This window comes from Hyperolius riggenbachi, chromosome 2 (assembly GCF_040937935.1).
Source record: "Hyperolius riggenbachi isolate aHypRig1 chromosome 2, aHypRig1.pri, whole genome shotgun sequence".
Classification (NCBI taxonomy): Eukaryota; Metazoa; Chordata; class Amphibia; order Anura; family Hyperoliidae; genus Hyperolius; species Hyperolius riggenbachi.
Genome location: NC_090647.1, coordinates 351,585,518 through 351,612,274, shown reverse-complemented (window position 1 = coordinate 351,612,274; position 26,757 = coordinate 351,585,518). Strand labels below are relative to the sequence as shown.

The following is a 26,757-nucleotide window of genomic DNA, read 5'->3' as shown; positions in this document are numbered from 1 at the left end:
GCCCACTTGCAGTCTGAACAGCAGGGCAATGCAATCCAAGCAGCAACAGCAGCACCAATCACAGAGCCAGAAATAGACTCTTTCAACCCAGAAGCTCCCGATTATGTGATTACATTTTCAAGACAATTGGCCTCAATTCACTAAGATCATGCTGGAGATAGTAAGGCAAGAGTAAACTTGCCAGGGCACAGTGAGAGGGTTATCTTATCTCTTCATTCCTTAAGTTACCTCCTCTGTAAAGTTACCTCCTCTGTAAAGTTACCTCCTCTGTAGTTATTTTCACACGCAGTTCATTAACAGCCTGGGCCATATGCAATTCACTTTTTCACCTGAGTTTTCTTCTAGGTGATATTTTTAAACTTGTCAATAAAATGCCTTTTAAGCCACCAGAAAAACAAGAAAATACTCAAAATAATTTTGATAGTAACTTTTCTTCTACTTTTTGGTACTTTGTTAGTTGAAAAGTACTGAAAAGTTATTTTAATCGAAGATGAAAAATTATCTCCTGGGAGAAAAGTCAGGTGAAAAAGTGAATTGCATATGGCCCCCTGTCTTTAAGTTTAGAATTCTGTTGTTTTAAGGATTGAAGAGTTAACTTAAAGACAGAAGAGTTAACTTTAGGTTTGCCTGAGGCAAAATGTTTCCTGAAAACTACATGCCTCATCACCATGGTGATAACTCTAGAAACGTTATTAAAGACAGGAGATAAGCTTAGTGAATTGAGGCCATTATCTTTCAGCTGCTGAAGCCTCATTTTACATACAAGAGGTAGTATCTGAGTGCTCTAATTACTAAGCTATTAGATGGTATTTTTAGATCTGTATCTGAAAATGGGCTTTAACATAAGTCCCAGGGTTCTGAGATATAGGTCCATATGCAATTAACGTTTTCTCTTGAGTTTTCTCCTAGGCGATATCTTCCCATGTCTATTGTCAATACAATGTCTTTTAAACTACCAGCAAACAAGAAAATACTCAAAATAATTTTGATAAATATTTTAAATACAAAATGAAAAATTATCTTCTAGGGGGACATTAATTGCATATGGGCCACAATATAGAAGTAAAATGTTAAAGGGCATTCTTACGTATTGAACAAGAGACCCAATATGGATTACGGTAATTCAATCCAGTCAGAGGCCACACTCCCATCTCTTGCCTCACAAAATCTGTTGTTCTGTAGCTTTCACTATCACAACCTTTTTTCCCCACTTAGCAGCACCCTTTTTTTGTTGTATTCTACTTGCGCCTGCACAGGTACACTTTTAATAATTATTTTATAGAAAACACTACACTGATAAATGACAAAAGGTTGCACAGCAGAAAATACACACTCACCTCTGGGTAATTCTGTCCAAAAGATTCTAGAAAAAAGAAATACAACGGATTACACATTATAGGAGTCCTAGTATTGGAATGCAGGTGTCTTCACAGTGTGTACATGGTAAAGGGCATTTTTCTAAAACCTGTTCAGAGAAATGTGAATGCAAGATGAAGCAAAAAGATAGCTCACCTGCTCCAGCTAATTTTTTTTTTTTTTTTTTTTTAAGGGACTCCGAGCACCTCTCGTGGGTATGCCTTTAAGACTCCGACCAGTACTGCAAAGTATTTAAAGGGAACCTTAACTGAACGGGGGGTAAAGAGTTTTACTTACCTGGGGCTATTACCAGCCCCCTGCAGCAGTCCTGTGCCCTCGGCGCCGCTCTGGAATCCTCTGGTCCCCTGCTGTCACTTAGTTTCGTTTTTGACGACTCACCAGTCGCCGGCCGCCATGCGTATTATTGGACGCATTCACCAATGCAATTAGCGCTATTGCGGACCGCAACGCATACAAAAATACACGTTGCCACATATCTACGCGTGCGGAATGCGGCAACGCGTATTTTTGCACGCGTTGCGGTCCGCAATAGCGCTAATTGCATTGGTGAATGCGTCCTATAATACGCATGGCGGCCGGCGACTGGTGAGTCGTCAAAAACGAAACTAAGTGACAGCGGGGGACCAGAGGATTCCAGAGCGGCGCCGAGGGCACAGGACTGCTGCAGGAGGCTGGTAATAGCCCCAGGTAAGTAAAACTCTTTACCCCCCGTTCAGTTAAGGTTCCCTTTAAAGATGCATACCTTTCTGTAGCTTGTGCTCTCCTCTTTCATTTGATGCCTGAATCGTCATTCTACATCGTTTTTACAGTTTTCGTTAGATTTCAATTTAAAAATCGCGGTTGCCATCTTGGCTATGTTAAAACTTCCGGGTCAACCCTGTCTTCTCTGTTAGAGAAGTGCATCACTGAATGAAGCAGGAAGAGGAATTGACACGCATAGCCATTGCAAGAGGCTCCTCCAGAGGGGTCAGCACGACTTTGTTGGAAGTCATCTGGCTTAAAGGCATACCCATGAGAGGTGCTCAGAGTCCCTTTAACTATCCCCCTACTGCCAACCTATTTTTTTTTTAGCCCTGTACTTAATTCAGGTGTCAGCTATTGATGTTCCCAAATTACACCAATTTTCTCCTAATTTGTGCTCTGACTATTGACGGAGCCCAAATTACTCAGCGAGTGCCGCTATAGTTGTAATTCACATTACGGCCTAAGGCGGGGTCAAATTTACCAGTCTCAGTTAAAGGATACCACAACTGACATGTGACATGTTGAGATAGACGTGTATGTACAGTGCCTAGCACACAAATACCTATTCTGTGTTCCTTTTTTTCTTTCTGTGCCTGAAGGAGTTAAATATCAGGTATGTAAGTGGCTGAGTCAGTCCTGACTCAGACAGGAAGTGACTACAGTGTGACCCTCCTTGATAAGAAATTCCACCTATAAAATACTTTCCTAGCAGAAAATGGCTTCTGCGAGCAAGAAAGAGATAAAAAGAGGAATTTCTTATCAGTGAGGGTCACACTGTAGTGACTTCCTGTCTGTGTCAGGACTGAGTCAGCCACTTGCATACCTGATATTTAACTCTTTCAGAGAGAGAAAGAAAAAAAAGGAACACAGCATAGTTATTTGTGTGCTAGGCACTGTACATAAACATGTCTATCTCATTATGTCACATTTCAGTTGTGGTCTCCTTTAAATGTAATGTAGTGTATGCATTGTAGTCACAGAAATAAGACAGCACAGTTTTCATGATGGTTTCCTTTTATTTTATTAAAACCTGTATCTATATAGGGTATTGTGCCACCAGACTGATCTTCGTATGAATGCTACCAGTGGAAGTCAAATCAATGCCTCTTAATTCCGCTCTGAGTATTATAATATCACATCCCTTGTGACTTTGTTCTTAATTACCTTTTCTATGGTTTTTATTGTGAAATGTAACAATTAATTGGGGGGGGGGAGGGGTTGAAGAATCTGGGGCATTAAGGGAAAGCTTAGAGTGAACCCAAATAGAGGATTTACCATACTTTGTTGAGATCACTGAAAAAAGATTTTAGGGTACCAAAAAAAGATGTGGAATTTGTGCCTCCCCTCAGATCTATTTTTACTTTAGGGGTAGAGAAGAGGTGGAGTAACTTTAGAAATTGAAACACACACTTCAAAGTAATACATTTCCCAAAGTAATGTGTAGAGAGGCATAGAAAAATATACACTGTTCAAAAAAATAAAGGGAACACTCAGACAACACAATGTAACTCAAGTCAACTACACTTCTGTGAAATCAAACTGTCCACTTAGGTAGCAACACTGATTGACAATCACTGTTGTCAGGAACCGGCCCGCGGCACGCCTGCGTATACGGTTCCCGACTGCGGGTTTGACCAGATCGAGAAGGGAAGCAGCCTTAGTCAAGCTAAAACAAGGCTGGGACCCCTCAGAACACCTCTCACTGCCACCACTAGCGGTTCGCTAGACACTTCCACTCTGCTGTCGAGTCCTCAGCGCGCACTCCGCGTTTTCATATTCGGGTCAGCTTTGCGCTTAGGCCGAATATGGGAACGCCACGCACACACACACACACACACACACACACACACACACACACACACACACACACACACACACACACACACACACACACACACAGTTGCAATCTTACACTGTAGTGAAGCAAAAAACCACTAACAGTCGTTCCGAACGATACCGTTAGCCACTCTGCTGTCGCTACTCGCGCTGGCGTTTTTCGTACGCTGGGTCAGCTGCGCGCTTTAGGCCATTGTATGACAAACGCCCCCACACACAATGCAATTACAATTTCATATGGTAGTGTTGCTCAAGCATACAAATAGGCATGGATTTATACACAGTTGCACTTCAATCTCTTCTAGGCTATGACTGTTAGTTTAGCACAGCAGAAGTCAAGCTTATTAAATAACGATTTACTATTCCATAAAAAACGTGGAACAATGCAGAACAGAATATATACAAAAGATTACAAAAAACAAAATAAAAAAAGTTACAAAGATAACAGTTACAAAAATAAGAGGTTACAAAAGATACACACCAAGCAATTTGCTTACCAAAATACAGGAATCCAGATAGAAGAACCTTGGACTTTTGTGGACCGACAATTCTGGTTAGACCAGGAGTCCACTAGCTTGGGCCAGGAGACCAGCTGCCGTTACCGTCAGGAGGGGACTGATTTGAGGTAGCTGTCCCCTGGTTTTTATAATGAAATATTCGCCTCAAGGCTGTAAGCCTGTGTAGACGGGGGGGGGGGGGGGGGGGGGGGGCCTAGATTTAATTACATCCTCAGTCATAATTGGATTTCCAGAGATCTAACATCCACATACATGAAAAAGACTTCCTTTATTCTTCCTTTATTTAGTATCATTTAAACAACTTTTTTGCCTATACAAGTCAATGTGGATATGGAGTTATATCTCTAAGGAAAAGAGACTGTTTTGTCAATAGATAATCCATCATGTGCCAACCTGCCACAATCTGCATGGAGGTGGACTCTTTTCACTGCATATAACTTTACAGGGAAATACAGCTAGGATCTTGGGATCACACTGCATAAGGTTGCTAACCTGGCGGACTATACATGTTGACCATGATTATACCTAGGCTGTTGATGTTTCCTTGAAATGAATTTCTATCTATGACACAAGTCTGAGTGACACAAGCACCCATGCAACTTGTTATTTCATCCAACATGGACAACTCTGCATAAGGATTTCATCCTGGCGGATCTTTACTGTCCTGGAGCTCTACTTAAAGAGAACTCTATATAAATCTGTTTACATTGGTGGTTCTTGGCCTACATGTTATGATGACATATGGATGGACTTATTAATCAACATTACCACTCCCACAGGGAATAACAAATTTACATCTGAACTCTATCTACTTCATTAAGATAACTTTGGCGTGAACAGGCCTCTTTTCTCTCCTCTTATGCGCATACTACAACAAGATAACTGGCCAGTTAATCTAGTGGAATTGATTATTATTGATGCTTTGAGGTTGTTTGCCACATGCTAAAACCCCATATGCTAATTGTATCTGGTCTTTTTATATATGTGTGTACATTTTATCTTTTGATAATTGAGCAATTAAAGTAAGGAATTTTATGATTTTCTAAATACAGTATTTCTTCCCTTCTTGCTAAAGGTTTAAAATTGTCTGCTCAAATGGTCAGAAAGACTCCATTAGGGGGTTTGAGGGCCCAATGCCCACAGGTGGGGGTTATGCTTACAGCCCAACACCATGCAGGACGTTTGGCATTTGCCAACGAACACCAAGATTGGTAAATTCGCCGCTGGTGCTCTGTGCTCTTCACAGATGAAAGCAAGTGCACACTGAGCACATGTGACGGACGTGACAGAGATGCCATGGAGAAAGTTCTGCTGCCTGCAGCATCCTCCAGCATAACCGGTTTGGCAGCGAGTCAGTAATGGTATGGGGTGGCGTTTCTTTGGGAGGTCGCACAGCCCTCCATGTGCTCACCAGAGGTAGCCTGACTGCCATTAGGTACCGAGGATGAGATCCTCAGACCCCTTGTGAGACCATATGCTGATGCGGTTGGCCCTGGGTTCCTCATAATGCAAGATAATACTAGACCTCATGTAGCTGGAGAGTGTCAGAATTTACTGTAAGACAAAGGCATTGATGCCATGGACTGGCCCGCCCGTCCCCCAGACCTGAATCCAAATTGAGCATATTTGGGATATCATGTCTCCCTCCATCCACCAATGCCAAGTTGCACCACAGACTGTCCAGGAGTTGGCGAATGCTTTAGTCCAGGTTTGAAAGGAGATCCTTCAGTAGACCATCAACAACCTCATCAGGAGCATGTCCAGGCGTTGTAGGGAGGTCATACAGGCATGGGGAGGGCACGCACACACACTACTGAGCCTCATTTTGTCTTATTTTAAGGACATTACATCAAAGTTGGACCAGCCTGTAGTATTTTTTAGCACTTTAATTTTGAGTATGACTCCAAATCCAGACCTGCATGGGTTGATAAATTTGACTTCCATTGATAACTTTGGTGTGATTTTGTTGTCAGCACATGACATACCGATGTATATAAAGAACAGAGCACTGGTGTAATTATTCATCTAACTAGACGAGTAGAAGTGTGGCTGCACGGCCATGGCCACACGCAGGCTCGCTCCTGTGCGCGTCAGCGGGAGCTTACTGCGCAGTACAACGTTTTCCTGTACGGCCGCGCAGCCGCACTTCTATTCGTCTAGTTAGACGAATAATTACTTTGGTGCCAGTGGCGGGGAACGGCGCATCGGAAGATGACGGCGTGGGACATTCCAGCTGCAGGTGGCCGATAGAAGCCCCCAGGTAAGTGGCAGTTTTTGTTTTTTAAAAAGGCAAGAGAACGCCTTTAAAGGACTACTGTAACAAGCGGGATATAGGGGCTGCCATATTTATTTCCTTTTAAGCAATACCAGTTGCTTGTTTTTAGTGTGATTTTTTTTTTTTTTTTATTTCAATCTTTTTTTATTAAAAGTTTTTTGCAAAGAGTAACAAACAGTAATACAGCCTTGGGGTCTATGAACCTTGGATATCGTAACAGTAGAACTAGGAAATACAGAGCACAACTTGAATCAAATGTGTAGATAGAAACAGAGAGGATTATACATCATCATTTCACCTTCAAACCCTTTGGGGGGGGAGGGGGCATTGAGAAAAATCACAGAGGCGGAACATCGGGTCTAGTAGTGTTACTGCGAGAGCTTGCCCACAACCGTAGTGAAAGGACATAACAAGCAGTACACAGAAGAGAGCTATTAAGTAGGGCGTCTATCATCCATCCTTAACCCTGACCGGGCCGGATGAAGATCGTCCTACAGTGGGTGGTTTGGTACCTTTAGATTTGAAACCTGACCTCCAGTGAGGTCAGGCTGGCCCATTGTACATAGAAGGCGGTATTAACGCTTAATTAGGTACCTATTATAAAAGGGTAGAACCAAAGGGTGGAAAGAGAAAGGGGATAATGTGTAGTATAGCTTAATCGCTATCGAGGAGTCTATATCCTAAGATCTCCTGTATCTGTAAATCAGCATAAATACTTTATCACTAAACTCAGGTAATAGAGGAGGAAGGGTATAGTCCCAAGTAGAGGAGAAGTAAATAGCATATATAAGTAGGAATATAGAGCAGGAAGGAAAGAGAAGAAAAAGACTAGAAGTTCCAGAGACGAGGGGTGTCCATGATGTTCCATCGAGTTTGTTTCGCATCCGTAACCGTGAGAGAGGCCCTTGTGGGGTTCAGTGATTATGCGCCATAACTACTTGTTCTGGGTTCAGTAAGTAAGTTATAAGAGGGTCCCAAATTTTGTGAAACTTTTTCATACTATCATTCATTTGTGCCCTTAGTTTCTCAAAAAATAATATATGGCCAAGCCTGTGTTTGATAGCCTCAAATGATAAAGATTGGGAATTCCAGGCAGCCGCTATTTTAATTTTGGTTACAGTGAAGATATGATTAATGAGGGCGTTTTGAGCGGAAGATAGGTGCGGATAGGGGCATCCCAATAAAACATGGAGAGGTTTGCGTGGAATCGGGGCATTTATTAGGGATGAAGCCCAGTTGCATACCCTAATCCACAGTCTACGCACTTTGTTGCAATTCCACCATATGTGGGCAAAGGAGCCAGTCATTCCGCACCCTCTGAAGCATGTACCCGAGCACTGTTTATTATATTTAACCATTCTCTGTGGAACTAGATACCACCTGAAGAGCAGTTTATAGTTTACCTCAACTAGGTCTGTGTTTATTGATGATTTGGAAATAATTTCCCAGATATCGCACATATCTGTGTACTCTACCTGCAGTCCTAATTCTTTTTCCCATTTGAGTATGTAATCAGGTTTACTTTGTGAACGGGTGAGGGTAAGTTCTCTATATATGAGTGAGATAATCCCAGAGGAGTGTGGGTTAGTGTCACATAGGTGTTCAAAAGGTGTTTTGCTCGTCGGGGGCTCTATGTTCACAAGGTGTTGTTTTACAAAATGTGAAATTTGCAAATACCTGAACTGTTCAGAAGTTGGAAGAGCAAATTTTTCCCTCAAACGATCAAAGGGTATAATACCTGTATTAGTAATAAAATCTTGGATTCTATGAAGTTTCGCAGAGGACCACCAATGATATGAGCTGGAAGATTTTAAAGCCGCGGGGAAAGAGGGATTACCCAGGATAGACAATAGTGGCCTGTGGGCGGACATTAAGTGACCTGAGTACTTGCAGCTATCCCATACCTGAAGAGAGTGCTTTATAATAGGATTGTCAATTTTAGTGCGATATGATGGTGTAAGCCAAAGAAGATTTTTAATATTGATAGGCTCGACAATCTGGCTTTCCATTTCCACCCAAGTAGGTTTATCATCCTGAAGGTGCCAGTTTGACAATATGGCTAGCTGAGCTGCCTTATAGTAGTGGGAAATATTGGGTACCCCCATCCCTCCATCCGTTCTCAGCCGGTAGAGATAGCATTTTTTAAACCTTGATTTTTGGGCCCCCCAAATAAAGTTGTTAATTTTCCGCTGAAGGGATTCAAGAAAGGATGAAAAGAGAGGGATCGGCAACAGTCTGAATGCATATAATAATTTTGGAAGGAAGGTCATTTTTATGGCCGCTATCCTGCCCATCCAAGAGATAGAGTACCTCTTCCAGCACTCCAGTAGGTCCGTTAATTCTTTAGCAAGCTGGGGGAAATTTTGCTGATATAGTGAGTCATAAGAGTTAGTGAGGTAGATTCCAAGATACGGGAGTTTATGACAGTCCCATTCAAATTCAAAGGCGTCTTGTAGTGCCTGCATCAGTTGGGATGGGAGAGAGATATTCAAAGCCTTTGATTTGGTCGGGTTTACACAAAGCCCTGAAATCTTGCCAAAATGCCTCAGAATTTTAGTTAGAGCAAGTAGTGATTTGGTAGGACGAGAGATGCAGACTATCAAGTCATCTGCAAACAAGCCCACTTTATGTGTTATTTTCCCTAGTGGTATGCCATGTATCTCTGAGCAGTTTCTGATTTGAATCGCAAGTGGTTCAATTGTCAGAGCAAATAGTAAGGGGGAGAGGGGGCAGCCTTGACGAGTACCTCGGGAAATGGGAAAGGGGGAGGACTTAAAACCGTTGTATGCTACAGTTGCCGAAGGATGGGAATATAGGGCCCTAACCCATCTTATGTCGGTGCCAAAACCCCAAGCCTGGAGTGCAGCTATGAGGTAAGGCCAGGATACAGAATCGAATGCTTTGGTTATATCTAGTGAGAGGAGCATGGATGGGAGCTGGGAAATGCGGGCCTGGTGTATTAGATGCAGAAGGCGCCTAACGCCATCACTTGCCTGTCTATGTGGCATAAATCCGACCTGGTCGCGATTTATAACTGAGGTGATTGCTGAATTAAGGCGCGTAGCCAGGATTTTTGCCAATAATTTGATGTCAATATTTAGTAGCGATATTGGGCGATAGTTAGACCATTTTATGTGGTCAGAGTTAGGCTTTGGAATCATGGAGATAGTGGCCATGACTGATTCTGAGTGGAACTGGGCTCCCTTAGTTATACTATTAAACGCTAAAACCAGTCTGGGGGTTAGAATGTCACTGAATTTCTTATAATATGAGGCTCTAAAGCCATCCGGTCCAGGTTGCTTGTTTGGCTTAAGGGACTTGATAGCCTGCTGTACCTCGCTTGCAGAGATTTCTTTATCCATCAGGTCTTTAAGGCCCCCAGGGAGTGCTGGAAGAGGTACCCCCGATAGATAGTCGATTAATTCCTTTTCTGGGGTCTGGTCTGGGGAGTTGTAAAGCCGTGCTAGGTTTTGCTGGAATATTTCCACTATTTTGAGAGGGTTTGAGGTTGGCTGGTCTTGTTCCGTCTGCAAGGTAATGGGTTTAGATGATGAGTTGGTCTGTCTAAGGTGATTTGCTAGGAGAGTGTCGGGTTTATTGTTTTTGAGGTAGAATTTTAATTTAGTGTGAGAAATTTGTTTCTCAGCTAGTTCTGTCATACAAAGATTGAGTGCGATTTCCGTTTTCCGTAGCTCATTTTTAGTATCTGGGTTGGGGTTATTCCTAAAGAGTTCGTATTGTGTTGTGTATTCTTTTTCTAGTTTAGTAATTGCTTGTAGCCTGTCTTTTTTTCCTTTTGGAGGCTATCTGTATTAGTATTCCCCTGATTACTACTTTATGCGCTTCCCAAATTGTAAGGTCTGATAAGCCCTCAACGTTTTCATTAGTAGCAAAATAGTGGAGGATTTCTTGTTTTATTTGTTGGACTACGCTGTCATCCGTGAGGAGATAATTATTCAATACCCATCGGAATTCGAGGGGACGTTGCGTAAGAGAGGAGACTATCAAGACATTCATGTCATGATCCGACCATGGGATGGGATATATAGCAGCCGATTTGATTAAGGGCAGAGAGGACAGCACAGCCCAACAGTGATCTATTCTGGAAAGTGACATGTGTGGGTTGGAATAGAAGGTGAATTGCTTTTTAAAGGGGTTGAGTTCTCGACAAATATCTATTAAGTGATATGAGGAAAAGAGGTTACGTACTGACTCATTTTGTTTTGTATCAGCGTTTGCTGATGGGGTAGATTGGCCGGGGAGTTGTTTATCCCATACTGGATTGAGGCAATGATTGGTGTCTCCACAGAGGAAGAGCAGACCGTTGCTGTGTGTCTCAGCGACTTTTAGTAGATGTGAAATAAATGGGGCCTGTTTTATGTTAGGGGCATAATATGAAACCACCGTAACCTGTGAGTCTTGTAGAGAGCCTGTGACCAGAACATATCTTCCTTCTGGGTCCGCTACTGTTTTGGTGTGGTTAAAATTGAGGCCATTTTTAAAAGCAATTAGTACCCCTCTCTTTTTGACTGTAGCGCTAGCATAGAATACTTGCCTGTAGTCTTTATACAGAAACTTAGGTTCGTGGTTAGAGATAAAATGGGTTTCCTGGATACAAACTATGTCAGCATGCAACCTTTTAAACTGGTGAAAGGCTTTAGTCCTTTTTAGGGGAGAGTTGAGGCCTTGCGCATTGATCGAAACTATTTTTATAGAATGAGTCATGGGGGCTTCTGTTTTAGAAGCGTTTTAATGGACCTCCTCGTCTCTGGAGGGGAACTGGAAGAGTGCGAAGAAGGAAAGAGATAGAGAAGAAAGGAATATGCAGGTGTGGAGAGGGACAGACCCCTCCACCAAGCGAACCTTTGGATTTCAGGATCGCCGAAGAACATACGGATTGGATTTTTACCTAGACACCCGAGGGTGTTCAGGTAAGGAAGTCCCTAAATGGAAACCCGAGAAGGGACTAGGAGGGCATGGCGTGTGCACGGAGTCTAGCTATGGAAGTATAAAGGTATCCCAATAAGTGGGTATATCTCGATGTGGTTTTAGGAATTGGTGAGATGAGTTTGAGAATGGTTATGGTCTGTGGGTCATATGCGGATATATTTATTGGAGTATTAGGGGAGTTTTAACTCTTCCGCAAATAGTGCAAGGGGGGCCTGGGGAGGCCTTGCTGCGTGGTGGTAAAGGGTGTAGGTGGGAGACACCGACAGGGAGGGACCTATAAGGATTGGATACCAGATAGCCCAAATTCCAGTGAACATAAGATAGTTAATTTACAGGAGGATGGGTATAATCAACACAATCACATATCGCTAATTGACGTTATACCTATCCGGGGAGGAGGAGGAGAAAGAGAAAGGAGAAGAAAAAAAACAAAAAAAAAAAAAACCACTTACTTACATTGCTATGTTGTACCCGAACCAAAACTGGAGATTGTGTTATAACTTAACAACATGACAATTTTTATTACAGCACCCTCTAGCGACATTGCGGTACATTTGTAATGAGAATGAGTGTATAGGATAGAGGACAGTCTTATGAAAAGAAAAGGTCGGGGAAGAGGGGGAGGGGCCCAGTGTCGGGGCTGCCCGCCAGCGTACCAGGGTGAAGGCATTTGGATAGGGGTAGGAGGAAAGTTTGAGGAAGAGGGGGGTCCTAAAAATAGACAAGTTAGATAATAGGTGCGGTTGCAGCGCTATAACAATTGTTGGCTATGATCTGTCCATTCTGTCCATTCTCATTTCCCTAGTTGACATTATATCTATAGAGATATATATCAAAAACGTTTACATTGTTAAGCAGTAACAGAATTAAAACTGAAAGTTGTGTTATAACCTTACAATTTAACAAGTTATATTATAGTGCCCTCTAGCGACATTGCGATATATTTGTAATGATAGTGTAAATGTAAAAGAAGGATAACAGCCTTTTACCCGAGAGGTGTCAGGGAAGCGAAGGAGGGGACCAGCTGCGGTGTTGCTTGCAAGCGAACCGGGGCTTGGGCCTTTAGATAGGGATAAAGGGAGGGAGAAGGGGAGGAGGGGTCTTAGATTTCAATTTGTCTTGGGCTCCAGCGGATTGCCAGTGCCGCCACAACCCTAACAAATTCGTGAGTTATGAGAAGCTGGAGGCATCCGCTTCAGGTCGGGCCCACGGTGAAGGCAGCTGGTTGCATTAATGTATAATGGAATAGATACTCAATCAACCTAAAAGGTCTTCAGGACTAAATTATGCCCAATAAGACTGAAAGCGGGGAGCTTATATTTATGGTGCGCATAAAAGTCTGCCTGAAATGCATGCCTCCTGATATCAAAGTTTAACCTCCGAGTCAGATGTGCACAGTGGGAATTTAAGCAGGAGGTTACAACTTATGCTTATAAGTGTCTTATAGGTGGGAGGGGACTCAAAGTTCCAGATTTGCGGATGATCGCAATGGACGGGGAGAGAGGGGAATAGGGAAACAGTATCCCTGAAGGTGTCAGCGTCATCCAGTCACTACTGGTGCATTTTCCAGAATAACATCAGTGCAGCGTGTAATTGATCAGTTGCCCGGGACGTCCGCTCCGGGCCCAACCGTTTTTGTGAATAAATCATTACGACGTAGGCTAGTGTCTTTGAAAGACCATAAGGGTGGGGGGGTCAGTTATATTACTATTCTAACCAGTGGGGGAAGTGGGATGTGGCAAGAATAGGAATATACCTAAGGCTCGGCCCGCAGCAGACGCCCCAGCCCCCGCCGCCAGTAATCTTCAGTTTAAACTCTTATTAACTTTAGGATAACATGTATTGACAGCTTAAAGACCAACTTCTCGCGACTTTATGCATATTAACGAATGCGGGAAAAGCAAACAGTAAACTATAAACCATGGTCAGTTTAATTATGAACAACAATGCTATGGTGAATCCAGTCCCATATGGGTAGTGACCCCAGCGTCCATTGTAACTATAGCTAGCCTCAGTATGCTTTCTTTTCATGCCTGGCTAACTGGAGAAGGGCCGGGGAATCAACAGTTATACACTTAACGGGGGAGTGGTGTAGTCACTGTTCAGGACATTAAACTCTTCGCCTTATTCAGAGGCAACTGGCCGTTCTGGAGCGGGAAAAATAAGGGGGGGGAGGGGCTATGCGTCCAGGCTAGAAGAACTGACCTCCCATTCAATATGAGAATAAAAAAAACAAGTCTCCATTTTGGCACAACATGTGCGCTGGTCACTATATGGTTAAAAATGGAGATTGACCTGGGAGGGGTGTGCAGAACGATGGGATCCAGAGTTAGTTATATACATTACCATTTAACTATGGCCACGGGCCTTACTAAAGTTGTAAATAAACTAACTAACACAACGTGGGTGAGGGAAAACGGGCCGGGTGGCCCGGGATTCAGGACAAAACAAAACAGAGCTATGTGTGTCCTGGGAGCTTGGGGTTAGCAGAGCTGTCCCAAGGGGAGCCAAGCAAGCCATCACTTATCTGCTCAGGAGACATCACGGAAGGATTGGGAAGATAGATCACGTAGTGCTGTGGAGCGGCGTTTCTTCGGCCTCTGCTCTTTCGGTGTTCCTGAGGAGGATAATGGCTGACTGTTAGCACTTCTTTGCGACGATGGCATGGCTGATGTCGGGTTCACTGCTGGGGGGACTGGTATTTGAAAATCCAGCTCACGAAAGTGGTCCTTCAGCTCTTGCAGGGAGGTAGCTGTGAACTGCCTGTTGTCAGCTGTAAAGTAGAGGGCGAAGGGGAATCCCCACTTGTAATTTATCTGCTTCTCCCGCAGAATTTGGAGAAATGGCCGCATCTCTTTTCTACGTTGCAGGGTAGCCTGAGAAAGATCTCCGTAGAACTGGTAGGTATAACCCTGGAATGTGAGGGGGGACGTTGCGGCCCGTGCTGCTGCCATCACTTTCTCTTTCGTTTGAAAATATAAGAATTTCATTATGATGTCCCTCGGTGGGCCATCTGGTTTCTTCTTGGTCAGTGCTCTGTGGACCCTGTCGAGCTCAAGACGTTCCAACGGGACATCTGGTACAAGTTCTTGGAGAAGAGCTGTTACCGTGCCTGAGACATCTAGCACTGATTCAGGTATTCAGGATTTCCTCTCCTGGATCTGTTCTCCGAGTCTTCCGCTTGCCGTTTTAGCGAGTTCACTTCTTCTCGCAGGGAGTTTACCTCCTCCTCGTGCCCTTCCAGCACCACGGTGGCGTTGTCCATCCGGTCTTCTAGGGAGGCTGTGCGCTGTGTTAGCAATCTAATCTCCTTCAACAACTCGCATCCGAGTTGTTTGTTCGCTGCCACCACCTCTTTACGAACTACTGCGCTTAGCTTTGCCACCAGGTCTTGCTTTGCTCTCGGGGGGGGGAAGCCTGTTCTCTCTCGAAAAGGTCTCTACTGTCGTCCGAGGCTGAGCCGTCCATGCTTGGGGCCTCCATGAGGTTACGCAGAGCTGCGTTGTGGGCGGTCTGTGCTGTGTCCCCGCGCTTTTGCTTCTTTCGTTGTTTTTGGGAAGAGCGTGAACTATTCCCGGTCGCCATGTAAGCTTCTAGCTTCCGTAGATGTTCCCACGCTTAGGTGTGTTGAGTATTTGTCTGTAGCTGCAATTGTGCCAAAGATAAATGCCGATAAAACTCCGTGCATCACGCAGGGGCTAGGTCAAGCGGCCATCCTCATCCTGCGCGTGCATGCGCCTCGTTTTTAGTGTGATTTTGACACTGCTGCATGCAGCCAAATAGACAAGCAGGGCTGCCAGGCAACTGGTATTGTTTAAAAGGAAATATATACAGCAACCTCCATATCCATCTCATTGCAGTTGTCCTTTAAATGCTTTTTAAAACCTGAACAAGCATGCAGATCATGTTTCTGATTGCTTCATAGACCCTTATCAAGTATGCAGATCAGATGTTTCTGATTGAATTGTGAGGGCCCGTTCTCACTACGGCGATTCCCGCTAACCCTATGGCAGTGATCTCACTGCCGCGATTGGTGCTGATTGCGGATGATTAGCGGCCATCACAAAACGTGTTGCCTGCAGAATGTTGTTGCGATTCTGGAGCGATAGCGGTACAGTGTGCTGATCGCGATCGCTCTGAATCGCTAAAGTGTACAGTGATTTTACCACGCTAATCGTGATAAACTAACTTGCCCAAAACGGAAGCACTACAGTTGTGCTTTTTAATGGGCCTTGACTGGATTAGCCACATGGTTGTTTGAGGCGATTCAGACACAACTAATGCCAAAGAGATCAGCAGGACAGCCAGGGAACTGGAATTGTTTAAAAGGAAATAAATATGGCAGCCACACCATGTGCCTCTTACTTCAGGTGTCCTTTAAAGGACAACTGAAGTGAAAAGGATATGGAGGCTGCCATATTTATTTCCTTTTAAGCAATACCAGTTGCCTGGCTATCCTGCTGATCCTCTGCCTCTAATACTTTTAGCCATTGACCCTGAACAAGCATGCAGATAGATCAGGTGTTTCTGACATTATTAACAGATCTGACAAGATTAGCTGCATGTTTGATTCTGATGTTATTCAGACACTACTGCAGCAAAGTATATCAGCAGGACAGCCAGGCAACTGGTATTGTTTAAAAAGGAAATAAATGACAGCCTTTATATTCTTCTCACTTCAGTTGTCCTTTAAAGATGAACCATGTTCATTCATGGGTCACACATCTAGTCCCCCCTAATATGGTGCTTTTCCAATTTTGGTGCTCTCCCATTGGAGTTACCCATTTATACTGCTTTTGTGTGATTTTTCTTTCCTATTATAGAGCCTCCTTTATCATGCTGCCCTCATTTTGTGCTTCTTCTAACCCACGACCACAGAGTGCATATTGGAACCTTCCTAGGGGAAAATAGTTACTTTACATTTACAGGGAACCTTAACTGAGAGGAATATGGATGTTTCCTTTTAGGCTAGGTGCACACTTAGCAGAAACGCAAGGGTTGCGGAAAACACTACGTTTTTGCCGCTAATGGAAGTTTATGGGGCACATGAAAAAATGCATATACAAAACGCATATGCGTTTTGTATGCATGCGTTTTTAAAAAACACTGGTTTTGTTGCATTTTTTTAAATTGTTTTGTGATGCATTTCCGCTTCCTGTTGTCTTCCTAGTGATTTGCATAAAGCGCAATATAAAAACGCATATGCGTTTTGTATATACGAACCGCAAACGTATAAAAATGCATGCAAAACGCTAGAAAAACGCATATGTGGGAAATAAAATGCAACCAGAAACGCAGTAAGAATGCACACAAAAACCACACGACAGAAAATGCACCCTTTCATGCTCTGTTATGTGTGCACCCAGCCTTAAATAATGCCAATTGCTTGTCAGTCCTGCTGATCTCTTTGGCTGCAGTAGTGGCTGAATAACACACCTGAAACAAGCCTATAGCTTATCCAGTCTGACTTTAGTCAGAGCACATGATCTGCATGCTTGTTGAGGGGCTGTGGCTAAATGTATTAGAGACACAGGATCAACAGAATAGTTAGGCAACTGGTATTATTTTAAAAAGAAAAATCCATATCCTTCTCAGTTTAGCTTCCTTTCAAAGGACAATTGAAGTGAGAATAATATGGAGGCTGTCATATTTGTTTCCTTTTAAACAATACCAGTTGCCTGGCAGGCCTGCTGTTCTATTTGGCTACAGTAGTGTCTGAATCACATCAGAAACAAGCATGCAGACAATCTTGTCAGATCTGACAATAATGTCAGAAACACCTGATCTGCTGTATGCTTTCTCACGGTCTATGGCTCAAAGCATTAAAGGCAGATGATCAGCAGGGCTGCCAGGCACTGGCATTGCTTGAAAGGAAATAAATATAGCAGCCTCCATATCACTCTCGCTATGGTTGTCCTTTAAAGACTCATTCAGACCACCCCAGGCTCACCTCCTCTTCGGCTTCAATATTGTTATGGTATACTGACCCTGAATAAAGACAGAGTCAGCAGTATGATAGTGTGTGAAAAAGTCTGAGGCTAGATTCACAGTGGGACGTTGCGTTTTGATGCCACGTTAAAGTCGCACCGCAAACTTACAACGCAACGCGCCCAAAAAGTGGCAACGCAGCGTTACCGTCACATACAGCAGATACAGTAAAAAATACAGGCAATGAAAAGTATGCTTCCAAGTCATTACTGAGCATGTGCAAACAGTCTAACGCAGCTAATAACGTGTATAACGCACTGCATGCAGTACTTTTACTTAACGTGCAGCATTAGACACTAACGCAAGGTGTGCACTGTGAACAGGTCATTGATTTTTCATTGCAGTGAGTTATTCTGCGTTAAATGCTGTTTTAACGTGCGACTTTAACGTCCCACTGTGAACTTAGCCTGAGTGTGGGTATCAGGTGACTATAACACACCATCACTGACATGCTGCAAACTGCACTTTGCCTGTGACTGTGGACTGCATGCTTGACCTGCACAGATTATTAGACCGTCAACTCATTTGACAATAAGTAGTTGACTTGAGCAACCGTATTAACCCTCTGGGCGATACAATTATATCGCCCAGGAGGTGGCGCAGCACTATTTTTTTAAAATTTTTATTTTTTAAATCATGTAGCGAGCCCAGGGCTCGCTACATGATAGCCGCAGCGCAGCGGCATCCCCCCACCCACTCCGATCGCCTTCGGCTATCAGAGTAAGCAGGAAATCCCGTTCAGAACGGGATTTCCTGCTGGGCTTCCCCGGTCGCCATGGCGACGGGGCGGGATGACGTCACGGACGTCGTGACGTCAGAGGGAGTTCCGATCCACCCCTCAGCGCTGCCTGGCACTGATTGGCAAGGCTGCGCAAGGGGTCGGGGAGGGGGGGGGGGGGCTGCGCGGCACGGCGGGTAGCGGCGGATCGGAAGTTACACGCAGCTAGCAAAGTGCTAGCTGCGTGTAACAAAAAAAAAAATTATGCAAATCGGCCCACCAGGGCCTGAGAAATCCTCCTGCGCGATATACCCCGAGCTCAGCTCGGGATTATCGCTCAGGAGGTTAATAAAGAGATTACTAAATACTGAAGTGTGTATTAAATGTCTAATCATAGAACAATTCTATTACTTTCCTTGTAACCAATGAATGTCCACCTTATATGTTCTAAGTTCCTTATTAGGAGAAAGGGAAACGCTCATGAGCAACTAGAAAATGTTCTATAATCAAACCTCTCCTACATAAGGCTGCCAAAATCTGTATGAAGCTTACAGTGTAACCAGACATTCCAAAACAACCAGTTCCTCAATCGTCCATAATGGCAGACTGTACAAATAAACAAAAATAAAAAATAAAAAGTTTTAAACTATTCCCCGCTATATATAGAAATCAGCCTCAGCTGCTGTCATGAGATTTCCCTGAGTTCGTATCCATTGTGATGAAAAGGAAGTGTGTAAAATTGTCCAGGTGAACTCTGACAGCACAAACATCTGGCTAAGATAGTATATTCTAAACCTCTTAACCTTAAACAACTGGGTAAGGGCTTGTTCACACTACAAGAGATGTTTTAAGCACTTTGGCCTGGTGCACACCAGACGAGTTTTTCTGAGCGTTTTAAGTTTTTAAATCTGCTGCTAATGTTATCCTATGTGTCTGTGCACACTGGAGCAATGAGGTTTTGTGAAAAAAAAAACCATAGCATTACATTGGGAAGAGCTTTTAAAACCTCTAGCATTTGTGCGCTAGAGGTTTCAAAAGCTCTTCCCAATGTAATGCTATGGGTTTTTTACAAAACCTCATTGCTCCAGTGTGCACAGACACATAGGATAACATTAGCAGCAGATTTAAAAACTCAAAACGCTCAGAAAAACTCCTCTGGTGTGCACCAGGCCTTAGTGATGTTAAAAGCTCCTGCTAATGTGATCCTATGCCTGTGTTCACACTGGAGCGATGCGATTTTGTAAAAATCCCCCATAGCCTTGCATTAGCAAGAGCTTTTAAAGGACTTACGAGGCCAAGTCCATAAAAAAAAAATGAAAAAAGTTAGCTACCTTGCTCAGCTTGTTAGGCACGGAGGACGCCGTCCGCGCCCTCCGTGCCGTTCCGCCTGGTCCCCGCCGCTGCACAGCCCCCCGAACGGTCCCCGACCGCGCGGCCCGGGTCGGGCTCCCCAGCCTGTACCAAGATGGCCGGCGGAGCTGGCCGCGGCTGCGCAGTCCGCATAGCCGTGAGTGCGGCTGCGCAGCTCTAAGGCCAACCCCCCGATCCACGCTACTGTTGCGTGGATCGGGGGGTTGGCCTTAGAGCTGCGCAGCCGCACTCGCGGCTATGCGGACTGCGCAGCCGCGGCCAGCTCCGCCGGCCATCTTGGTACAGGCTGGGGAGCCCGACCCGGGCCGCGCGGTCGGGGACCGTTCGGGGGGCTGTGCAGCGGCGGGGACCGGGCGGAATGGCACGGAGGGCGCGGACGGCGTCCTCCGTGCCTTACAAGCTGAGCAAGGTAGCTAACTTTTTTTTTTTTATGGACTTGGCCTCGTAAGTCCTTTAAAACGCTCTTGTAGTGTGAATCAGCCCTAACGGAGACCTCTTTCAGACTGACAGCTGAAGGTGGTGAATTTACCACCTCTCCACTGCTCTTCTGCACAGGCTGGGTGCTTGTTAGCACATGGCCCCGTGAGTGCAGTTTTCTGCCACAGAATAACACCACTGTGTATCAAACACTGACATCTACGGTATTACAACCACTGCCATTCAGCTGCATTTTAATTGCACCCAAATGGGGCTTGTAGGTAGCAGACAGAACACTGAACTGCTTTACAAGTCTGCAGTTCAGCTGTCTGTCTGAAGGAAGACTGAAGGAAACCTGAAGTGAGCCGAGCCAAGAAAGTGTCATTGCTGACTCTCTTTTAAAAAGGCTTCTACCAGTTTGCCTACATTCACAGTGGTGCATTACGGTGTGACATAACCAGGGCTGTGGAGTCGGAGCAATTTTGGGTGCCTGGAGTCTGAGTCGGGAAAAAATGCACTGACTCCGACTCCTAATGAATTTGTAACTGTAATTAAAATAGAAAATATGATAAAATGTTCTATTTCTCAGATAATAGTCATTAAAAATAATGTATATATACAGTATATATATATATATATACAGTAATAGCTGTGCTTAGTCCACAAAAATGAAATAAACCAATCAAAATTAGTTACTTGTGCTACTTCAATAAAGCAGTCCCCATATTTTTAACCTCTTGCCGACCGCGTCACGCCAGTAGGCGTGGCCGCGGCGGCAGCCCCAGGACCGCCTAACGCCAATTGGCGTAAAGTCCTGGGGCTCTGTTTTGCAGGAGATCGCGCGCATCTCATGCTCGGAGGGCAGAGCTCCGCCCCGCCTTCAGTCTCCGAGCGGCTATTGCCGCTCGGGAGACTGTTAGACACGCCGTCTATTTACTCTGTGCAGCGCTGCGATCAGCAGCAGCGCTGCACTGGGGACAGCCGTGTGACACGCTCTCTTGTCCCCCTGGGGGACAAGAGAGCGATCGGCTCTCATAGGCAGAAGCCTATGACAGCCGATCGCCGTAATTGGCCGGCTGTGGGGAGGGAGGGAGCGAGGGAGGGAAGGGATTTAAAGGAAGAGGGTTTTTAAAAAAAAAAAAAAAAACGGCAACACAAATATTTATTAAAAAAAAAAATAAACATGGGGGGAGCGATCAGACCCCACCAACAGAGAGCTCTGTTGGTGGGGAGAAAAGGGGGGGGGGGAGGGGAAATCACTCGTGTGCTATGTTGTGCGGCCCTGCAGCTTGGCCATAAAGCTGCAGTGGCCTTTTAAACTAAAAATTGCCTGGTCACTAGGGGGGGGTTTAGCCCTGCAGTCCTCAAGAGGTTAAAAAGAACCCGAGGTGTGTTTAAAGAATGTTATCTGCATACAGAGGCTGGATCTGCCTATACAGCCCAGCCTCTGTTGCTATCCCAAACCCCACTAAGGTCCCCCTGCACTTTGCAATCCTTCATAAATCACAGCCGTGCTGTGAGGCTGTGTTTACATATGTAGTGTCAGTCTCAGCTGCTCCCCCGCCTCCTGCATAGCCCCGGTCCCTGCCCCCGTCCCTTCCCTCCAATCAGCAGGGAGGGAAGGGATGCAGGCGGGGACTGGAGTTCTGCAGGAGGCGGGGAGAGCAGCAGACTGACACTATAGAGATAAACACAGCCAGCTCTGACAAGCTGTTTGCCAGCAGTGTGGCTGTGATTTATGAGGGATTGCAAAGTGCAAGGGGACCTTAGGGGGGTTTGGGATAGCAACAGAGGCTGGGCTGTATAGGCAGATCCAGCCTCTGTATGCAGATAATATTCTTCAAACCCACCTCGGGTTCTCTTTAAGGTCAGATATACACATCTGATTGTGACTGTATATATGATGTGTACACAGGAATCTCTTATATACACCAAATAACATCTATGCTGTAAGAATAAAGCCTGATGTGTAGCTGTGTCACTAATAGAGATGGTCAATGAGATGGAAATAATTTTGCATTGATGCTGATTTATGCAAATGTATGCACTCCCTTTGCTCATGAAATCAAATAATTTGATATGTTGTTATAATTTGGTTTGGTGACTACAAATTAAAGGGTACCTTAGACGGATAAAAAGTAAAGTTTTATACATACCTGGGGCTTCCTCCAGCCCCCTTCAGGCCAATCAGTCCCTCACTGTCCTCCACCACCTGGATCTTCTGCTATGAGTCCAGGTAATTCAGCCAGTCAGAGCAGTCTGGCTACGTACCGCTTCCACAGCCAAGAACATTCTGCACCTGCGCAACAGTGCTGTACAGGTGTAGTATGCTCCTGGCGGCGGAGTGTGTGCATGCGCTTTACGCCAGACTGGCTCAAGTACCTGGACTCCTAGCAGAAGATCCAGGTGGTGGAGAAGGACAACGAGGGACTGATTATCCTGAAGGCGGCTGGAGGAAGCCCCAGGTATGTATAAAACTTTAATTTCATCTGTCTCAGGTTTACTTTGTTACACAGTAGTACTATACTCTACATATGCACTCCCCACAGAGCTGCAGGGAATCCACTGAGAATGTTGTGCACATTGAACACAGAGGTGTTGTCTGTCACCTATAAACCTTGTTCAGATTGTGCATGAAGAATGTGTAATAGAGGAAGAATCCCCTCATTCCCCTGCAGAGTACCTGCACATCATTCTTACATGTACCCACAGTTACATTGCCTAGGGCCTGATAGATGGTCTTTGTTCTGGTTTGTACCTTTTACAAGTACTCTTACCAAGGACTAGTTTTAGTCTAAAGGGAATAAATATAGTAGTCTACATATCCTTCTCACTTCAGTTGACTTGTAAAATTCCTAAGCGTTGGCAGTTAGAGACGAATTTCACGTTACATACTTTTAATCAACAAAATTGTAATATGCAAATTAGAGGAGTCGGAGTCGGTGGAATCCTAAACTGAGGAGTCGGAGTCGGTGGATTTTTGGACCGACTCCACAGCCCTGGACATAACGAGCACTTTGAAACATGGCTTGCGGCACTGCAATGCACCACCTAAAGCGATGTCGACAGGGCAGAGGATGCGTTGCGGTATAACGGCATGCAGTATGTTATTATGCGTTACCGCAAAACAGATGCATTAATAGTGACAGTGAAGCACTGTACTTCACTGTATGTAAAAATGCGCGGATATTGTGCGACAGATGAAAAGAAAGTTTTATACATACCTGGGGCTTCCTCCAGCCCCCTTCAGGCCAATCAGTCCCTCACTGTCCTCCTCCACCACCTGGATCTTCTGCTATGAGTCCCGGTAATTCAGCCAGTCAGCGCAGTCCGTCCGCGTGCTGCTCCAACAGCATTCTGCACCTGGGCAATAGTGCTGCGCAGGTGTAGTACACTCCCGGAGGCGGAGTGTGTGCAAGCGCACTATGCCAGACTGGCTCAAGTACCTGGACTTCTAGGAGAAGATCCAGGTGGCAGAGATGGACAGTGAGGGACTGATTAGCCTGAAGGGGGCTGGAGGAAGCCCCAGGCATGTATAAAACTTTAATTTCACCTGTCTCAGGTTTACTTTGTTACACAGTAGAACTATACTCCACATATGCCCTTCCCACAGAGCTGCAGGGAATCCACTGAGAATGTTGTGCACATTAAACACAGAGGTGTTGTCTATCACCCATAAACCTGGTTCAGATTGTACATGTAGAATGTGTAATAGAGGAAGAATCGCCTCATTCTCCTGCAGAGTACGTGCACATCACTCTTACATGTACTCACAGTCACATTGCCTAGGGCCTGATAGATGGTCTTTGTTCCGGTCTGTACCTTTTTCAAGTACTCTTACCAAGGACTAGGTTTTAGTCTGACTAAAGGGAATAAATATGGCAGTCTACATATTCTCACTTCAGTTGTCTTGTAAAGTTCCTAAGTGTTGGCAGTTAAGAGACGAATTTCACGTTACATACTTTTAATCAACAAAATTGTAATATGCAAATTAGAGGAGTCGGAGACGGTGGAATCCTAAACTGAGGAGTCGGAGTCGGTGGATTTTTGGACCGACTCCACAGCCCTGGACATAACGAGCACTTTGAAACATGGCTTGCGGCACTGCAATGCACCACCTAAAGCGATGTCGACAGGGCAGAGGATGCGTTGCGGTATAACGGCATGCAGCATGTTAATATGCGTTACCGCAAAACAGATGCATTAACAGTGACAGTGAAGCACTGTACTTCACTGTATGTGAAAATGCGCGGATATTGTGCGGCACCACTTTTCTGTCTCATTGCCTTCCTGTTATCACAGGGAATGCAACCCACCTCCCACTGTGAACCTAGCCTTAACCACTTAAGGACCGCCCCCAGCCGATGGGCGGCGGCAAAGTCCGGGCCCAAACGACCGCAATACGCCCATCGGCGGGGGCGGCTGTGGGAGTGGCTATGCGGCGATCGCGTCATTCGTGACGCGATCAGCCGCCGGGGACTGGCTCCGCCCACCGTTCGCTGTAACCCGCCGGCCGTTCGGAAGCGCCGGCGGGTTACTAGCACCCGGATCGCCGCTGCACGTATGTATAATAGGCTTTGTAATGTATACAAAGCCTATTATACTGGCTGCCTCCTGCCCTGGTGGTCCCAGTGTCCGAGGGACCACCAGGGCAGGCTGCAGCCACCCTAGTCTGCACCCAAGCACACTGATTTCCCCCCCCCCTGCCCCCTGATCGCCCACAGCACCCCTCAGACCCCCCCCTGCCCACTCCCCAGACCACTGTTTGCACCCAGTCACCCCCCTAATCACCCATCAATCACTCCCTGTCACTATCTGTCAACGCTATTTTTTTTTAGTCCCTAATCTGCCCTCTACTCCCTCCTGATCACCCCCCCCACCCCTCAGATTCTCCCCAGACCCCCCCCCCCCCGTGTACTGTATGCATCTATCCCCCCTGATCACCTGTCAATCACCCGTCAATCACCCCCTGTCACTGCTACCCATCAATCAGCCCCTAACCTGCCCCTTGCGGGCAATCTGATCACCCACCCACACCAATAGATCGCCCGCAGATCCGACATCCGATCACCTCCCAAGTGCAGTGTTTACATCTCTTCTCTCCTCTAAACACCCACTAATTACCCATCAATCACCCCCTATCACCACCTGTCACTGTTACCCATCAGATTAGACCCTAATCTGCCCCTTGCGGGCACCCAATCACCCGCCCACACGCTCAGATTGCCCTCAGACCCCCCCTTATCAATTTGCCAGTGCAATATTTACATCTGTTATTCCCTGTAATAACTAACTGATCACCTGTCAATCACCTATCAATCACCCCCTGTCACTGCCACCCATCAATCAGCCCCAAACCTGCCCCTTGCGGGCAATCTGATCACCCACCCACACCAATAGATCGCCCGCAGATCCGACATCCGATCACCTCCCAAGTGCAGTGTTTACATCTCTTCTCTCCTCTAAACACCCACTAATTACCCATCAATCACCCCCTATCACCACCTGTCACTGTTACCCATCAATTAGACCCTAATCTGCCCCTTGCGGGCACCCAATCACCCGCCCACACCTCAGAACGCCCTCAGACCCCAGCCCTGATCACCTCGCTAGTGCATTGCTTGCATCTATTTCCCCCCTCTAATCACACCTTGAGACACCTCCTGTCACCCCCTAGCACACCTACCCATCAGATCAGGCCCTAATTTGCCCCGTGTGGGCTCCTGATCACTCGGCCAAACCCTCAGATCCCCCTCAGACCCCCTTCCGATCACCTCCCCAGTGCATTGATTGCATCTATTTTCCCCTCTAACCATCCCCTGAGACACCCATCAATCACCTCCTGTCACCCCCCTAGCACTCCTATCCATCAGATCAGGCCCCAAACATCCTGTCATCTAAGAGGCCACCCTGCTTATGACCGGTTCCACAAAATTTGCCCCTTATAGACCACCTGTCATCAAAATTTGCAGATGCTTATACCCCTGAACAGTCATTTTGAGAAATTTGGTTTCCAGACTACTCACAGTTTTGGGCCCGTAAAATGCCAGGGTAGTATAGGAGCCCCACAAGTGACCCCATTTTAGAAAGAAGACACCCCAAGGTATTCTGTTAGGTGTATGATGAGTTCATAGAAGATTTTATTTTTTGTCAAAAGTTAGCGGAAATTGGATTTTTATTGTTTTTTTCACAAAGTGTCATTTTTCACTAACTTGTGACAAAAAATAAAATCTTCTATGAACTCACCATACCCCTAACGGAATACCTCGGGGTGTCTTCTTTCTAAAATGGGGTCACTTGTGGGGTTCCTATACTGCCCTTAAACCGTGAGGAGTAGTCTAGAAAACAAATGCCTCAAAATGACCTGTGAATAGGACGTTGGGCCCCTTAGCGCACCTAGGCTGCAAAAAAGTGTCACACATGTGGTATCGCCATACTCAGGAGAAGTAGTATAATGTGTTTTGTGGTGTATTTTTACACATACCCATGCTGGGTGGGAGAAATCTCTCTGTAAATGGACAATTGTGTGTAAAAAAAAATCAAAAATGTGTCATTTACAGAGA

At 45.3% G+C, this 26,757-nt stretch overlaps 1 protein-coding gene across 8 annotated transcripts in view; it reads right to left on the bottom strand.

The window, feature by feature from the left end:
• The window catches only part of RBBP5 (RB binding protein 5, histone lysine methyltransferase complex subunit), a 157,367-nt gene that overhangs the window by 109,166 nt on the left and 21,444 nt on the right, over positions 1-26,757 (bottom strand). For all 8 annotated transcript variants that reach the window (XR_011026365.1, XR_011026366.1, XM_068269589.1 and 5 more), the window contains exon 2: positions 1,338-1,363. Coding sequence is in view for 5 of the 8 variants with exons in the window: in XM_068269586.1 (XP_068125687.1) it covers positions 1,338-1,363 (26 nt within the window). In the remaining 3 variants the exon portion in view is untranslated. The remainder of the gene's footprint in view (positions 1-1,337; positions 1,364-26,757) is intronic.